This window comes from Lathamus discolor, chromosome 18, assembly GCF_037157495.1.
Source record: "Lathamus discolor isolate bLatDis1 chromosome 18, bLatDis1.hap1, whole genome shotgun sequence".
Classification (NCBI taxonomy): domain Eukaryota; kingdom Metazoa; phylum Chordata; class Aves; order Psittaciformes; family Psittacidae; genus Lathamus; species Lathamus discolor.
The window spans coordinates 5,914,474-5,932,623 of record NC_088901.1 but is presented as its reverse complement, the minus strand read 5'-3'; the positions used below and the strand labels follow the sequence as shown (position 1 = coordinate 5,932,623).

Here is an 18,150-nt window from a genome sequence, read left to right as displayed (position 1 = left end):
TGTTATGGGAACAGCAGGCCTGTCCCTTGCAGCAGATGGTGGGGTGGTTTCATCTTTGTACACCTATAACACAAGATACGAACATCCCTCAGGTCTTCCCCGGAAACCCATCTCCAGCTCAAGACTCGCCATGGGAAATCCCCGGCCAAGAAGAATCTGGTGGAGCCCCACAGCCGGTGGAGGACAGTGTGGAGATGGGAACTGGCTGCCATGGCAGAAAGGGACCCAAGCGCAATGCCTGCACGGAGGATAATGGAGATCTCCACCGAGCCCCGGTGAGAGGCAGCAGCCGGCAAGCGCCAGCACTACTTCAGCCCACTTCTGAAAGCCGAAGCCCAGAAGTTCACAGGAGGGAGCAGGAGGAGAATGTTAGAAGGAACCTTCTCTTCTGCTGCCGAACAAAGTGAGGCACAGATAACTCATTATTCACATGTTTGAAGTTGGCCTGCTTACGCCATTTGGAAAGAGAATCAGTCACGGCGAGGCTTTGCTTTGGTTTCCTCTGGCTTTCGTGAGACACTACCGCTACTGTCTTGCTCCAGCTTGGAGAGAAAGGGGAGTGTGTCGCAATGCGCCGCGGCTCGCACGTCCTGGCAGAGGGTTTACACCGACTCCAACAACGAGAGGAAAAGAATATTTCAGGGGGTGGGGGAGAGAATTAAAAGAAAAGGGCTGCTAATTTATAAAGCTTTTTTGGCTGGTGGTGGTCTGAGATGAATTGGCTGCCTCTAAAAGGATGAAAATAAATATCCCTCTTTTTGAAGGAAATAGGCTGGCTGCTGGCCAGCTGGCAGGAAGCACAGAGATATGTTGCATTTACAGGAGGTTTTTTCGCTGTCTGAAGCTCCAGCAGCGGGAGATGTTCGTTCTAGGCAGCCTGGCATTGATTAGCGGCTTCGCAAGCCCCTCATCTCCTCTCATTTCTGGGTTAGTACCTTTGCCTCTGCCCCTCCCTGCCCACCCTGCCATGGGGGCACCTTCTGATAAATCCTTTTGTGGCCTTTTATTACACTGGAAGACCCCAAACCTAAGCCCTCTGGAAGGAAAACAAAGCAGGGTATTAATTCCGAGGTTTAAACAGAAAGCGAGGGTAGCATTCCCAAAAGCCCCTGGGATTCAGGAGCCGTGGTCCCTGCTCAAATCCAGAGGAACATCACGCCCAGATTTCCACGCACCTTCGGCACAAATCCCAGAAGGACACGAGCTCCCCGTTCCCAGGGTTTCAGCAGAGAGACTGAGTCTTTCTGGCTTTGCAAAGATACTTTAAAGCAGTTCTCAGCATAGGGAAAGCTGGGGACATGCTCAGCAGCAGACTGGGTCAAATTCATCAGGTTTTAAGCATTTATCTCACTTGTGCCTGGCTGAAAATCCCCGTGAGTGCTTTCCTGCGCCTTTCCATCCATAAAGACCTCTGAAAACCTGACTCTGGGACTGCAGAGTGAAGTAAGTGCCTCGTAAGAGCTTTCATTTGCAGATCTGAGAATTCCACCCGTGTCACAGGCCAACAGACCAGCGCAGTGTGCAGGAAGCCCGGCAGCTCTCGGAGCAGGGTGCAAACCCCACCAGCACCAGCCTCGCTGACTCCTCTGCACTGGCTCCTGATTCCAGGAAAGCAAAATTCTTTTATGGGCTGCGATCCAGTTCTCATGGAATTGGGCAAACCCCCTGGTTCAAAGATTTCAAAGCTGGGTGCTGGGGAGGAAGCAGACAGATCTCAAGTACATCCAGCTGGTATTGCCTCAGCCACGTCTGAGATCAGATTTTCAGCTGCATACATTAGCTGTCACTCCATAGATCAGTGGAGTGATGCCAATTTGCAGTGAGTTAATGCCTGCTATCTAACAACTTGAAATGGGACCCATGTGGTACCAGTATAGCTGGTTTTTCCCAGTTCATAACCTGTTCCATTAGGGCAAGCACATCAAATTCCTTTGGGTGACACTGGTTATACTCTGCCCAGGATGGGGAGGACCATCTGCTGGGTTCAGATCTGTGCAAGGGATGTGCTAATGGACACAAGATGCATCTGATGACCAGGTACAGCAGGGGTTTGCCAGTCCTGGTCTCCATCAAAACAGACCCAACTTTCCCAAGGTCTGAGGATGCTGAGCACTGGGTTTCCCCTTTGCCCTAGGACAGAGCTGGAGCTGAGCCCTAGCATTTAAATACTAATATCTCCCTATCCCAGGACTGAGCTTCAAGCTCCATCTCCAGAGATGGGCTGTCAGATAATTACTGCTGCTGACGAGCTTTGCCAGCACACACAGCACAACGCTACAGGCGAGAGCCCCAGAGCCACGCTACCTGCACAGCACCCTCAGTCCTCTCTGCAACGCTGCTCCTCCAAAGCCAAAGCAGCAGACCTGTGCACGGGCTGACCACAGGCAGGGCCTTTGGGATGTGCTCAGCTGCAAACCTCCATGCAGAGAGGCACAGGAGCATGGGGCTCAGCTGCTCAGCACCTTCCCATTGGCACGCTGCAAGGGCTCAGAGGCTGAGACAGGCAGTGGGGGAGCTCTCTGCTTGTTGGGTTCTTCCTCCCCTTCCCACTACAGTGTGTAGATTCACTGGAAAGAGTAAGGTAAAATAATGCAAAATCACGTCTAAGCACCTTCCGCTGCAGGATATGATTTATCTCTTGCAGAGCAGGTGACTGGTCTCCGGCAGCGGAAGAGAAGGGTCTTAGGAACTAAATTTCATCTCACTCTGAGTCAAATCCTCTTCCTCCCTCCGCCACATCATTAAAGTGATTGGTTGCACTGATAAGGCCTTTTGAGAGGGAGAAACGAGATGTGTCCTGCCCTGACATCTGATGTGATCTTGTGGTTTTGTTTGATAGTTCTGATGCTTTAGCTGCTGCCTTCCCTGAAACAAAACTTGCCTTTTAGCACTGACTTTCCTCTCCCCCTCTTCTCCAGCCTGTGACCCTTTGCACTGTCCTGAGCTCACAAATCCTGCCCGAGGGAAATGGGGCTGCAGCACATTAATAACACTGCACGATGCAGTCCCAGCTACAGCATGATAAATCCTCCCCAACAGCAACCTCCACGTATGTGCAGTGCTCCCACATCACCTGCTGCCCACCAGGTCATTAGATCTGCTTTACAAGTGGGTAAGCCGAGGCACAGGACAAAACACTGCTCCTCTGCAAGGGAGGGAAGGTCACCAATATCCTCACCCCAGTGCTCACAAGTGCTCCTTTTCATGCTGACCAGTCCCATCACTCACATCCCACCCAGCCCACTGGTCCCTCCACACAGCTCCCTTCAGGCCACCGCCGCTCCCAATGGCAATTTCTTTTGCTATTTATTTGTACAGCGCCCGACAACTGCCCCTGCACCAGCATCGAAACCCCAACGGCCTTCTGGAAGAGGCATCAATGCAACTTAATTCTCCAAACGTTCCCACCCACCAGAGGATCCTCTTGCTCCAGTTTTATCTCTTACAAATACCCTATGAACTCCTGCTTGTCCCATCCCGATTTATCCCCAAAGCTGGAGCAGGAATGCCTCTTCCAGCCCAGCTGAGAATCGTGCCCTCGGGTTTTCCCGAAGCTTTCAAAAGCAGGAGGTGTTGCAACCAATTTCAACAAAGATTTCTTTGTACAATGCAAGCAAAAATCATTTCCCTGTTCTGACTCCCAGTACGGCTTCGCCTAGAAAATACTGGTCACTTTTAAGTTAAATGATTTGAAGTGATTATGCGCCAGGTGATTATAAAAGGAGAGGTGGAATTTACTGTATGTGGCAAATAAAATAATTAGAGGGGTGAATTTGCTGGAGCCCGTATAATTTTGGTTGCTGTGTTAATACCTGAGGCCGCGATTACAGCCTCGAGCTGTAGCACCAAAGGCCCAGGCAATGCAAACCCATCGCTTTGAGCGTGGTCAGCAGCTTCTGTCCCTGCTCTGCTTTCCCCAGGGAATGCTTTGGTGTCCTCAGGGATGCTCCTGTGCCCTGGAGAGGGGTGAGCGGGTCCCACGTGGGGCTGGGGGTCCTGCACAGCCCAACACAAACCCAGCACCCGGCTGCTTTTCTCCCTGAGGGCTTTTTACCCATTACCTCCCCCTCGCCCCATCATTGCAGGATGGGACCCCGAAGGGGTTAACTGAATGGCAGTGCCTATAAGAAACAAGAGGAGGCAGTTGAACATAATTGCCTGTGATGCATGTATCGACAGTGTCCGAGCTGCCTCTGCAAGAAAACAATGCCCTGGTCGGCCTGGGCAAATCCCAAAGGGTGCAAACTTCCCGCTGGGATCAAAACACATTAGCGATGGGAATACAAACAGAGAACCCGCCCGTGGCAGCAAGTACTGGTTTGCAGAGGCTCCTGCAGGAACCCAGAACCTCGCACCAGCTCATCGCTCCCTAGCACCCACTCTGGGATGCGGGACCAGCCTCTGCCTCCTGCCCAGTGCCATCACCCAGCATTTGTGTTTCATTTGTCTCCATCCAAAGAGCAAAGGGGACAGAGAAGGGTAGGATGGAGCTGAATGGTCTCTGTGCCCCATTCCAGGCACCAACCACCCCACGGCAGCTGGAGGGATGGCAGAGAAAACACCAATAAACCTGAGCTATTAAAATACTACATTCCCACTGAGGGTTGCCCCTGCCTGCTGTGTTCTAGGCCCCCCCAAAGCCCACACTCCATCCAAAGCCCTTTTGCTGCTCCATTAGGGCCCTGCAGGGCTGGATCAGAGACCCACGAGCTCTGCACAGCTCTGTCCCAAAGCATGACCCAAAGCAGTTGTATGGAGTCCCCAGGGTTTCTTTAAACATCCATCTCCAAGAGCTGCAGCACGTCCAGAGCAGGGAGTTAATAGGGAAACAAGAAAGTGTCACTCAGGATTTCCTCCTCTTCATTCCTAGGGAGGGGGACAGCTCGCAAGAAGTGGGAAATCAGCGTATTTTAAGCACCACGTTTTGTAGCTATTTTATATCGACAAATAACTGTGCCGGAAGTGGTGAGGTCATTTATTTGTTTAAATGATCTCGTTGGTGTAGCTGATTGAGTTCTCTCTTTTTTCCTCCCTCTTATTTTCCCTTTTTCTTTGCAATTTCCCTTTTTCCCTAATTCCCGGACAAGGTGGGAGATGCCTGTGTATTTATATCTAGCTAAGGACAAGCAGGGAATAAAACAAAAGCCCCTAATAATACCCAAAACTGTCACCCCACGGCAGCACTTCAGCGCTGAACCTGCTTTTAATCACAGAAACCTCCCCAGTCTGAGTTTTGCTCGCCCCATGAGGGAGCCTCTCAGCCAAGATAAAGATCTGAACTCGCACAATACTGGCACGAGCAGCCCCGTCCTGGGTCTCCACTCGAGCGTCTGAGAAGCACAAGACCCTCTAATAGTTTATTCTCTCTTGTCCAAGCACTTGCCGAGGCCCTATTGAATCTCTGAGGGCGAGAGGTGCAGCAAACACATGCCCTGGGCATGCCGCAGCCCAGAGTGCCCATGGCAATATGGCAAGAGGGGATCATTTTGCCCTTGTTCCTTTTTGGCTCCCACCCTGTAACCCCGCTGACTGCCTCACTCTCTCTTCTTCATCCTCAGCTGTGTCAGGCTGTCCCACCCGTGTCTGCCACTCGGTAGGTCCTGATTCCCCCATATCCCAGGAATGGGAGAGCTACAGGTTTCACTATCCAGATTCAAGGAGCTGGCACAATGCATTCCCCCAGGCCTCCCGCAGCACAATTCCAGACCCGCAGAGCAATTCCAGGTCCGGTCTCCTCTCAAAGTTGCTTCAAATTGTAACAAAACCATGAGAAGGCCTTTCCCCGTTCTCCCATGTGGAGGAAGCTCCGTGTGGATTTACACCCCAGGTAAATTTACAGCCCAGGTCCGGGGGACAAAGCACTACAACATGGGCCAGCCAAAACTGCCATGGAGCTGGGGGCAAACACCAGCTCTGCAGAGGCGTTCCTGCATTGTCCCTGCTCCCCAGCAGTGGCTCTGCCTTTCCCAAAAGCTCCGGCCATTGCCCTTCCCTGGAGCCCTGTGATGGGTGAATTCATGGGTCAGATGCTTTTTCCAAAGGTAACAGGAATGTTTCTGCTTCATCTTTCTCCTTCCCCCACTACAAAACCCAGTGCAAACAAAGGAAGCCCCAGTGAGATGCTCTTTGCTACAAGCAGTTAACAAGGGGCCAGAAATCCCACTAGAAACCATCAATGCTTTTGAAAACACTGCAACCCCAAAGCTAGCAAGGAAATAACCACTCTGCAACGTACTAAATCTCAGACTTATCTACAGCCACGGAAGTAGTGCGGGGATCACTTGACTTGGAGCACAGCCCTGCACATCCTTTTTTCTCTAGCCTCAAAGCAAAGCATCCACTAGGAATAAAAAAGAAACCCCACAGCAGAGACTCCTCTGAACTCAAGACAAATGGGTTCAGATGCATCTTAAAAAAATTAATAAAGGAAAGCCTTTTCTGGGGTGTTTGGGGCTGCACCGGGATGCGGGGAGCTGGGGCCAGCAAGGCGCCAGGCATGGGGTGAGACACGGGGTGTGCCGGGCTCGGGTGCTTGGTTATCGACATGGATGGAGGAGCCACTGAGGTGTGTGTCATCCCCAGTGCCAGACAACCTGCTCCCTCCCCACAAGAGCTGCCCTTGCAGTGGGGCCGGGGCACCCACAGGCACCCTCCTCCCGCAGCCACCCCAGCACCCTGCAGTGCACAGCAGCAAAGCCCCTTCGGGTTGGATTTACAGGGGATTTACAGGGGTTTCACAGGATTTAGGGGGTTTCCTCTTTACAGTTAATCTTTCTCGGAGGTTTGCTTTTTTACCCTGTACTTGAAGCCAAGCAGCTCCCATGCACAGGGAGCTCAAGAGCAGCCAGTACCCAAGCCACAGCCTTGCAGCCACTGACCACCAGCACCTCGGTGACACAGATTCCATTGACACCTTGCATGGGTACAGACAAGGGGGTTTCCACCCTCTGTACATCCGAAGCTCTCCGTTTCCCAGCCAAGGGCTGTGGCTCAAGCTGACACCACACGTGGGGAGGAAAACCCTCAGCCTGCTCAGGAGATGGAAAGCACGAAAGAAAGAAGTGGTGGTTCTTGGTTCTTGGAAACAGCTCAGAGCCAGGAGGTGTGAGCAGCTTTTTCACCCCCCTTTCACTACAGCTACTTGCTGCTCAGGGAGAGCCCCATCATCATCCTCCTCCTGCCGGCCCAGCCAGTGGATGCTGGAGGACGGGGACAACCTCCTGGCGCTTGCCGTTGTCACACCAAGCAGGGACATGACCAAAGGCATTGGATCTCTGACACAGACCACCAGAATGAGCAGGGCTGGAGACACCAACACTTACTACCAGCCCCTCCACAAGCACTCTCACTGCTGCTAACAAGGGGGACACAGGGACCTGCTGCCCTCAGGGGTGAACATCCAGGATACATCCCTCCCTCTATTTCATCTTTCAGAAAGCAACTTCATACTCAAAGCCAGTCCAAGCCTTCACCATGCAAGTTGTTGGGGTCTGCACATCCCAGCATGACCGCCTTCACCCCTTCCCACCTCGCCAGCACTGGCACACAGGGCTCTGTGCGTGCTCCCAGTCAAAGGAATAGTTTATAGCCCAGGTAAGCATGGCTGGGTGAAGGTGTGCTGCCCCATGAGGGTTATAGAGGGTGATCAAGTCCTCTTGCTCTCCATTCCTCCTCAACATGGTGGCCAGGACAGCAGAGATGGGGTGGAAATCAGACACAAGGGGTTAAGGGCAAAAGAGATTCAAAAAGGGGCAAAGAGAGGTTAAGGAGCACTGAATGGCAGCAAGAAAAAAGTCAAGGATGGAGAAAAAGGCATCCAAAGCAAAACCCAAACCAAACCAAAGTTACTTGGCATAAGAGCTCCCAGGAGATGGGCTGAAAGGTGCTGGTGCTGCACAGGGGAGCTGGGAGGAGGAGAATGGTGGCAGAGAGGAGATGAGAGCAATGGAAGGGAATAGATCCATTAGGTGGGTGTGATGGGGGAGGCCCTGGAGATGCTCCCATTTGCCCAGGGACAGACTAAACACCCCTGTACAGCTTCCAGCTATTCATTTCCCTATGTACTGCCTCTTGTGGGTTATTTTGCAAGCAGCTGTGGGTGCAAGAGGCCTTTGCACCAGGGCTGCAGCTTGGCCGAGCGGGGCTCTTGCTAAACCAAGAGCTGCAGAAAAGGAGGGGATGGAAAAAAATAGAAGGAAATTTCACAGGAAGCTCAAATATTTTATTACTTCCTGTTTGTACAAAGAATGTCAACACTTGGCACCCGCTGCGCTATTTGTTTAGAGCTAAGGTGCCAACTTGACAGAATGTCCTTTTCCTCTCCAGACCTAACCCAGAAGGAGACTGAGCACAAGAAAACATCATCTTTGTGTGAGCGGGTGCTCGAAGGGGCCGGTGTGACACTGGCAGGGATGCCTGGGGACCACAGGAGCTCAGCCAAGGCCACCACCGTCACCAGCCCCACATGCGCTGGTGCTGCTCCTCAAGTGACTGTGGGGCCTCAAACCAGCACTCTCAGTTCTTCAGTACCCTGGGGCCAGCTCCTCTGGTGCCCCCATCCAGGCTCCTTCCCAGGCCCCACGAGGGACTCCATCTCTCATCCACTTCCCTGCGATTTCTCACCCATCTCAACTCCATCGGAAACTCCTCAGAAGTTTTTTTCTGGGCAGAGCTTTGGTTAAAAGATTTGCTCATGGGCCTTAGATGAAGCGATGGGACAGGGGTGGAAGATGAATGGGATGCTCAGAGGTGGGGCAGGGAGCCCAGCTGCATTTCTGACCCAAAAAACTTCACTAGAACATCGGCTGGAGGGATTTTGCTGCATCTGAGAAGATGATGCCTAGGGCTTTCCCAGGACACCAAGACAAATGACCAATTCTTTCCGCATTAAGGGTGCTTTTCTGCCCGCTCACACCAGCCCCACATCCAGCCTCCAGCCCCAGCCAGTGCTGACCCTGCACAATGGGAGCCAACATGCACCATGTCCCACCCATTTGCCACACTGCAGTCAAGGAAAGGAAAATGCGCAGCTATTTCTATGCACACATATACGCACACACATGTACTTACACACATATGTGTAAGAATACATAACATGTAGACCCACTACTCCTAAGGCCAAGCAGGGGTGTCAGCGCTGGCCACTGCGTTTGGCCAGAGCTTGTCATTGCTGGGTTTTGCTTGGGTGGTGATGCTGGTGGGTGCCGGAGCACCCAGGGGTGCTGTGCCTGAGAGCCACCCAGTGGCAGGTTAACCAGGAAAACCACACTGGGTTTCCAGGAGTGAACCTGGGTCATTTTGCAGCCGGTATTTCCACACCGAGGGTTTCTGCAGGGAGGGAAGGGCGCATTCATTCAAAAACACAAACCAAGCTGGTGAAAGGCAGGGGGGGTGGGTAGTTTTTTCTTCCTGTTCAAGACGTTGAATTCTCCATCATGAATTTAAGCCCCAGGGTCAAACTGGGAGTCAAAATGTGCCCTTTACCACAAACAAACTTGTGATCATATAAAAAACTTCCCCAAAGCACAGCTTGGGCCTGAACTCCTTCGATCAGTAATGTACGGGTGCAGGAGTGGGGAAGAGATTGACCTTTGGGGTGTACACAAGGCAGCAAACAACCACCATGAAGGGCTCCTCAGGAAGCCTTCACCTCCGGCATGGGCATTCTGAGGTCTACAAGTCATAGAACCACAAACTGGTTTGGGTTGGAAAGGACTTTAAGAGCATCCAGTTCCAACCTCCCGCCATGGGCAGGGACACCGCACACCAGACCAGGTTGCCCAAGGCTCTGTCCAGCCTGGCCTTGAGCACTGCCAGGGATGGAGCAGCCACAGCTTCTCTGGGCACCCTGTGCCAGCGCCTCAGCACCCTCACAGGGAAGAGCTTCCTTACATCTGACCTGAAAAACACCAAACCCAGCAAACCCCAGGGAAGCGCTGACCTTGCAGCCCTGCCGGGGAGCACATCCCTGGGCACACGGAGCCAGGACGGGCTGCTCCATCCCTGGTTCTGGCTGGTGTAACCAACCAAGGGCTCAACCACAGCCCAACAGCACAGCCCCCCAGCCCTCACCTGTATCAGGGGATGTAAATTAAAGATGGGAGCGATGGGATGGGATGTTGAAATTCAGGAGGAGCGGGTGTGATTCAGCAGGGTTTGGCAAGTGCTGGCTATCGGTGCAGAGCAAACCAAACACCAAGAGTAGCAACTATCTCTCCTTGTATTATTATTTATGTATTCCTGATTATTATTATTATTAGAAAGGCGATCTGATGCAGCCGATAAAGGGCTGAGCCAGGAGTCAGGAGACCTGGTTTCTATTCCTGACCTGGAAGAGTTGTGAAATTCCCTGCCTGCTTTCCCCTCCCAGCCCAGTCCCAGTGGCTGCAGCACCCACCACAATCCATGTTTGCTCACTGCCACAGCCCCACACAGGGACCTGCCTTAAAAACCCAACAGCATGGCATTGCCTGGATGCCAGCTTGGCAAATCCTGGGAATGCCAGTGAAGCCCTTTGTGCTCCAAAATAAAAGGGAGAACAAAACCCAGCAAACCCCAAAGCAAATAAAACCCCCTCACCGAGGGAGCGGCCTTCACCTGGCCTGACATCAAGGGGCACCGATGGCCCCGAGATAGCACCAGCAGAAAGTATTTTCTAAAGTATATTTAGAAGGATCAAATCGTTTCCCTTCAGTTTGGGCACCGGCAGCCTTACACGCAAAGGGAACAAACTCTGCTTTATAGTCCCATGGGTGGTGCTGAGCAACCAGGAAGGCGAAGCCAGAGCAAAAATCCAGAGACAGAGGCCTTGGGGATGAGATCTCACTGCAGGGGTTTGGGGGGGGGTCCCACAGAGCAAATAATACTTGTGGCAAAAGGAAACTCCTGAGCTCATGGCAACGGAGCCTTTCCCCGCACAGGTCACAGGAGATGCCAAAGTGAGCTCAAATCAGCCCAGTGCCAGCCCCCAGCCCCAGCAGGGTGATTCACAGCTGTGTGTGCAAAGAGCCCTCCCCAGCCAACAGGCACCTGCCTGCACCCTGGGAGTGCCACAGCTCAGAGGTGTTCCTGTGGTTCAGCCATCACTTGGGCTTTCGGAAGCTGCCACCAGCCGAAACCTCCGACAACCCGAAAGTGAAACCAGCACAGAGCAAAGGGGAAGGTGTTCACCGAGCCCTGCTGGGCCCTGCAGACACACAGGCAAAGAGAACCCAGCCAAAGAAGCCTGCACACATTCCAGTTCAATAGTCGGCAATTCAACCTCTGATGGCTGCAACCCCCAGCCGTGCCCTGCACAACACCACCTTCAAATCCTCCTTATACCCACAGCATTTTCCCTACATCCCAGCCACTACCAGGGCTGAAGCTATGAAACCATCCCTCCACAATGGGATATGGAGGTGGCAAGAGCAGGCAGAGACACGCAACATGCTCCCTTGTGCAAAGAATACAAAAGCATCTACATGATGCCAAGCAGCGCACTGTCCCAGGGCTCATATTAGCTCTGTGAGGGGTGCCTGCCCTGGCTGGCCTGGCCACAGCAGCATCCTGCATCCTTCAGCCACACAGAGCCCAACCCCTGCATTCCCTCCACGCATGTCAGTGGCTGCCAAATAAAACACATCACTTACTTCGTGGCTCCCGGGGTCCATCCACAGTCACTTTAATGGCCCGGTGATAGGTAGCAACTTGCGTTGGGTTGGTGAACACGGTGATCGTCAGGGTAAAGCTTTTTCCTAAGGAAGGTGAGGGGAAAGAAAAACAAAACAGGGAGAAATGAGGGTTCAGCTCTTGTGGGAGTGAAAGGCTCCTGCTGGAGCAAGCTCAGACACAAATATCCACATCCACCGAACTCCAACACACACATCATTTAATTTTATGAGACATGATTGCCGAGACACAAAGCTCGGCCGGCTCCCACTTGGGTTCTGCTGGCTGCAGCACAGAGAGGCTTGGACCCGGTTCAGAGCAGGAGCCAGGACCTTCCTGGATGGAAAAGTCACTTGTCCCCCTCCTCCCCATCCCTGTCCCTATATTGACCCCTCCACCCACAGCAGCTTCCTGGTGCCTTCCTGCTCAGATGCTTCTCCTTTTCCCATGGGAATCCAGCCCTGAAACACAATGCTGGACGCAGGACCCCCTCCACGCTTTGGGTCCTGGTGCTCATGGGATGCTCCCTTGGATGATAAGAGTAGGCTGCACATGCAAGGGAGCAAACCACTCTAACCAACACCTCAAGAGCAACCACTGTGGAATTTCAAAGGTATATAGTATTTCAGAGGTATAAACCCCAGCAGGAATCAGACTGGAAGTGCCCATGCCACAGCTCGAAGCTCTTCCAGCCTGCACTTCACAAAGAACCACAGCAAGAAGCCACCTCCTTTCCCTTTTTCCCTATGGGGATGAAGCGTTTTTCACATCCCAACCACCATCTATCTATAGGGCTGAACCTGAGAATATCCACAGCAAAACAAAACTGCATTTATACAGCTAGAAGGGAAAAAGAATAAAAGGAAAATGAAATTATCTGCTCCAGAGAACATCCCGCAATTATCCCAGGTGGGAGAGTTTCTCTACGGGAGCGTCGGTGGGGGGAGAAAATGCTTTAAAGCACAGCAAGCATCGACCCGTGCCTCACCTCCACTTTTTGCAGAGCACTAAACAGCGCACAAACCTGCAGCCCATGCTGTGTGCAAGAAGGATTTGGTTTTACCCTCCCCGAACGCAACCTGAATCCCTGCGCTGACAACCTGCACCAGGAGCCGCGCTGCAGCCGCAGCCTGCGGAGCACGGAGGCTCCCGGGCGCCGGCTCGGCCACATGAAACCAACCAACACCGAGGATTTGCTGGCAAAACCTTCGCCGAACCCGAGCGCAGGGATGAGGGTTATTAGGAGCAATTATTTAGGAAATGCCGTGGGAGGAGAGGTGAGGGAGGGAGCCCCTTGGCTTGCATGCGAGGGGCAAGCAGCGTGCGGGCGAGGACGGCTTGAGACACAAACCCTTCCGCACGCCCGAGGAGCTGAGCCCGGTAGCTCCCTGCCCGCTCCTGCAGCGGATTCCTGCTGTAATTATGATTTTAATGTTTTATTCTCCATATGAAATCGCCCCCCTGCATTTCAGCCTCCCCCCTTGCTCGCAGCCGATACAAAACCTCCCGCGGGAGCTTGGCCAGGCCACTTCTGCCTCTCAAGATCTCGCAGAAACCCTCCCGTGAATCGAAAATGAGAATTAGTACCTAGCATCTTTTTTACTCATTTCCCACCCTCTCAGGAAGCCGGCCTGACGTTACTCAACCCCAGCTGCGTGGGGCTGGACCCCAGCTCCTGAGTGGGTTTGGGAGCACCTACGGCTCTGCGCGATGCTCCAGTGGGATATTCGGACTGGGGGAGCAGGCGCTGGGGTGCAGCACCTCACCGGCCTTGGCTTTCATTTCGTACAGTGCAAGCTGAGCAGAAAAGAGTTGGGGTTTTGTTTTGGCTTTGGGGTTTTTTTAGAGCAAAGCATAGGTGGAATCTGGTCCTTCTCCCTGCCTTTGTCTTGCCTATGGAGATGGTAATTCTTTTAATTCTTTTTTGCGACTTGTGTGTGTGAGGAAAAAGACCCGCTCTTCCCAGCTCACAGCGACGGGGAACAAGTCCGGACGTATTAATATTAAAAATGCCCAATTCTGAAGCATTTAAAACCATGTTTTCCAAACGAGAGCTTATTCTGATGTTACAGGGTTCAGGCACACGCTCAGGCTATTCACAGACACACACCCCACACATCGGATTTGCACAAACGTTTACACACACACAGGGCTCTTCCGCAGCAAAAACCTATTGCAGCGAATCCAGATTTCTGCCAGAATAAACGAAACCAGCACCGGACTCCCGGAGATGGAGCCGAACAAATGATAGCAAACGGGACACCCGGAATGAAAATACGATAGAAACGATTTTTCACACTAAATAGGTCTGAGAAAGCCCCGTGCCCGGAAGGAGCGGCCGTACACCGGGAGCTAAGCACACGCTGCGAGAAAACCCTACAGAGACACCTTCACACCAGCCCCAGGAAGCCCGATGGGGTTATTGCTCCATAAACATTACAAAGCCTCATCCCACAAGGATATATATTTAAAAATCACATAATCAGCAGTCGAGTTACGCTCTAAAGCTCCACAGAGGCAGAAGAGGTTTTTTTACTGCTGTAACGAGCATTTGCCAGGACTCTGCCCCAGGAACGAGACTGTTCACCCAAGTGCTTCCCTGGACTGTAAACTGCTGCTAATTGAGAGCGTTAATAATGAATTCAAGAGTCAAGCTGAGATTGGGTTGCATTCAGCTTGGAAATTTGTGCAAGGAGGATTAAAAAACCCAACCCAGAAAGAAAAGAGCCCGAGAGAATAATTGATTACAGAAATGAAAGCTTAATTCATAAAAGAAAAACATTTTCCATCCATCAACCTGCAACCAGTTAAGTGGAGAGTTTTAAAGAAACTGCAGTATGGAGAAGGAGCCAACAGGAAAAAGGAAATGTATGAAAGAATGTAAACTATTCAAGTTTCATAAAGAGGAACAAGTAAACAGTTATTACATGCAAATAATTCCCAACATCACTGCTTTTAATTAATGCAGAGAAGTCAAAATATATCTGACATTGTGCGTATACAGTCAAAGCCTTAGAGAAAACGCTGCCATAAGGCCATTAAAATATAGAATTCTTATTTTCGTTTAAATAAAACAATCAAGAGCCTCGATCCGCAGCGCATCTCGGCGGCGAGATGCTGAAATTCTGTTTACGCTCTTTGCAATTCAGGTGCGATGCGGCTGCGAGGGGCGGGAGGGATGAACGGGAAAAGCCGAACTCCGCGGCCGGAGTGACACGTTCCTGATCTGCTTTGCGGCAAAAGCGGAGAAAACGACGGCTGTCACCGGGGCACTGAAACCAGCCCTCTCCGCCCCGCACCGTTCACACTGGTGGGCACCGGCGCACGTCCCCTCACCGGGCGTTCACCGCGGCCACTGGACCGGCCGGATGAGATGAACTGGGGAGGGTCTGAGCGGGGGCCGCAGCCTCCTTACCCCACATCGGAAGCTTTACACCGAGGTGGGTTTATTGCCCTGCACCGCAGCGGAGGAACCTCCAGGAGGAGCGGGGCCGCTCCTTCCTGCGCGACAAGCCCGGCCCGCGGCAACGAAACCACCGGCCCGCGGGAGACACGTCATTAAAATACAATTAAAATAAAGTTCTTATTCCCCCCCCCCCTTTTTTTTCCCTCCTCCTTTTCGTTTTTTTTTCTCTAAAAAGTCAAATAAAAGGACAACCATTTCCCGGGCGGTACCTACCCCGGCCGCTTCTCCCAACAAATCTGAGGTCGTTAAATCTCGCCACTTGGTTTTTCATCACGGCGGAAGCGTTGCGGAGCTCCGCCGAGTAATTCTCGTCGTTCCCGGCCATCACCGTGACCACCGTCCCATCGGGCACATCTCCGAGAGCTACGACCTAAGGCGGAACGGGAGGATTTTAGGCTAATACCAACGGCGGTCGGAGCTAACCTGCCCTACGCTTCTCCCCCTAAACCCGCCAAAAAACCCCAAAGCAAAACCAAAAGCAACCGGAGCCGCCGAGGAGGGCTAGAAAACCGGTGGGGAAAGGGGAAAATGAGCTAAAAACGTGGTTAAAAGGAGCGCGGCGATTACGCGGGGGGAGGAGGGGGGATGAGGCCGCCCTCGGTCTCCCTCGGGAACATTCGTGTTTTATTTTGTTTGATTCGGGGGGGTGTAAAGACGCTGCTGAACTCGGAGCGGCCCCAGAATTGCACGGGGAAGCCGCGGAGGTGAGCGCGAAGCTTGCGCCCGGCGATAGGGAAGGAATCACCCGAACCCCTTCCTGGTACCGGGAACGAAGGCCTCGAGCTCCCGGTGCCTGCACGGCCGAAACGGGGGGGGGGGGGGCGGTTTTTAACAACCTCCGGTGTTCGTGGGGCTCAGGTACCGTCCCCCCCGGCTCCCGCAAAGTTGGGGCTTTGCCCCCGCCAAGCCTCGGCCTGGGGCTGCCCCGTTGGGTCCCGCAGGAGCGGAGACGGGCGGCGCGGGGAGCCCGGGCAGCGCAGCCCGGTGCCGGGGCTTCGGCTCTTCGCTTTCTTTGTGCCGATTAGATCTTCCTGCCTCCCCTGCCTCCCTCTCCCAGGAAGGTAATTAACCTCCACTCTCATTAAACTTCAAAGTTGCCTGAGAGCTCCTAACTGTACGGAATATCTAAGATGCTGTGACCGCGGGGCAATGCGGAGACGTGATTAAAAATAATAAACCGGGCTCGCTCCGAGGTGATGTCAGGAGCGAGTTATAGCGCGAGGGGCGAGCCCTGAGCGGGGCCGGTCCTGCCGAGATTAGAGCGCGGCCTCATCCCCCCCATCCCGGCTTACCTTGAAGGCGACGGGAAGCGTCTTGTTGCACCTCCAGTGGGACGGCAGCACCGAGCACAAGAAGTTGGGGCTGTCGGTGCGCACCAGCTCTCCGGCGTGGTCGGCCAATACATCCACGACGGAGCGGACCTCGGGCCGAGCCCGGGCCCCCGGCGCGGGGGCCCCCAGCGCCCCGCTGTTCTCGCCCATCTTACCGCAGGGGAAGCCCGTGGACGGGGGTGTGAAGCGCCTGCTGGTGCTCGGGTCTACGGGAATACGCATCACAACGGCGGGCGTCAGGGAGCCGCCGCTGCCGAGGGGTGCGAGGTGGGGCCCGGCGGGGCGCGGCGACGGGGAGCAGAGGCAGGGGCAGCGGCGGCCGGGCCCCTCGCTGCCTCGCTCCGTCCCGGCGGATCGCCGTCCTTCGCGGGGCGGCGCGGGGAAAGCGGTGCGCGGTGTCCGCTCCCACCCGGCTCCGGGGCTCGTTCCCGGAGGTCCCGCTGCGCTCCGGCCCTGGCAAAGGCGGCGCAGAGCCCCGGCAGAGCCACGTCGCGGCCGGGCGCCTCGGCGGCAGCGGGTCCCTCAGCCGGCGGCCCCGAAATCAGCTCCCGAGTGTCCGCCGCCCGCCCGGTACCGTATTTACTGCCGGCCCGGGCGGGGCGGGCAGCGCCCTGACGGACGGGGCGCCCTGCCAATGGGGGGGCCGAGGGCGTCCTTCTCCCCTCCCACCGCGTGGCTCCAGTGGGGCGAGGGGGCGTGGTCATAGCGAAAAGGGGCGTGGTTAATGCCGAATAGGGGCGTGCCCGGTGGGAGCCGTGTGCCCCCCCTACCCCGGCGGGCCCGCAGGGCGGGCACACGTCGGGGCTCGGTGGCTTCGTGCCGCAGCCGGCGGAAGGTTTGGGGCGCGATGGGGCCGGTTTGGGGCCGGAGCCGCTGTCGTGCACGGGGCTGGGGGCGCAGCGCGTCCTCCGCCGCCTCCCCGCAGCCGGAGGGGGCTCGACCGTGCTGGGACAGGGGAAGCGGCGGCCGCTGGGGACCACGTGGGCCCGCCGGCACACGCATCACCGACGGGGACTGCTCGCCCCACGGCCTGCGCTGGGCACCGCTGCTCCCCAGCCTCCACCTTCTGCCCTCCCCAGAATGAAAACCGGCTCCATCTCCGGCGGTCCCGGCGCCCCCAGCAGCTCCCCCGGGGCTGTGGCTGCGGGCAGGGCCGGCGGCTCCGGCCGCAATCGTTGGAGAAAAAATTCGTGGCGAAGCCACCGGTTCTGTGGGAACACAAGGACGGCGGCGGCTGCGGTTCCCTCCGCCCCGCGGCTGCCCACGGCTTCCCCGGCCGCGGCGAGGCAGAACCGGGGGCTCAGCGGAGGTTCCCTTGCCGCGCTGCCCACTGCGTCCCGCCGGGGCTCGGCTCCGTCCGGCCGCTGCGACGGTGTTTAGGGACCGGGGCTGCCCGTCGGGCCCCAGCGTCCCCGACCCCGCGCTGCGCGGGGTGAGACGCGGTTTTCGTTAAAACAAACAAAAATAACCCCAAACACCAAACAATGAACTAAAATCACAAATTCCCCTTTTCTGAAGTCCCTCCACAAACCAAAGACACGTTTTCCTCCGCCAGCCGCAGTGTCCGGAGGGCGCCGCTCACAAGACCCGAACCCCGCGTTTGTCGTGTGTGTGTGTCCAAACCTATGTAAGTTTTCTTTTTAACGGGAAGGAGCGGAGATTCCCCCGCTGAAGCCCCCGTTAACCCCCGCGGCAGCGCCGGCC

At 54.7% G+C, this 18,150-nt stretch overlaps 1 protein-coding gene across 1 annotated transcript in view; it reads right to left on the bottom strand.

Moving 5' to 3' along the window:
* RUNX3 (RUNX family transcription factor 3) overlaps positions 1 to 17,085 on the bottom strand; it is a 35,326-nt gene extending 18,241 nt beyond the window's left edge. The window contains exons 1-3 of the mRNA XM_065697695.1: positions 16,408 to 17,085; positions 15,329 to 15,485; positions 11,631 to 11,735 (exon numbers count right to left, since the gene is read on the bottom strand). Coding sequence (XP_065553767.1) covers positions 11,631 to 11,735; positions 15,329 to 15,485; positions 16,408 to 16,668 — 523 coding nt within the window. The 5' untranslated portion in view covers positions 16,669 to 17,085. The remainder of the gene's footprint in view (positions 1 to 11,630; positions 11,736 to 15,328; positions 15,486 to 16,407) is intronic.
* Between the last annotated feature and the right edge of the window lie 1,065 nt (positions 17,086 to 18,150).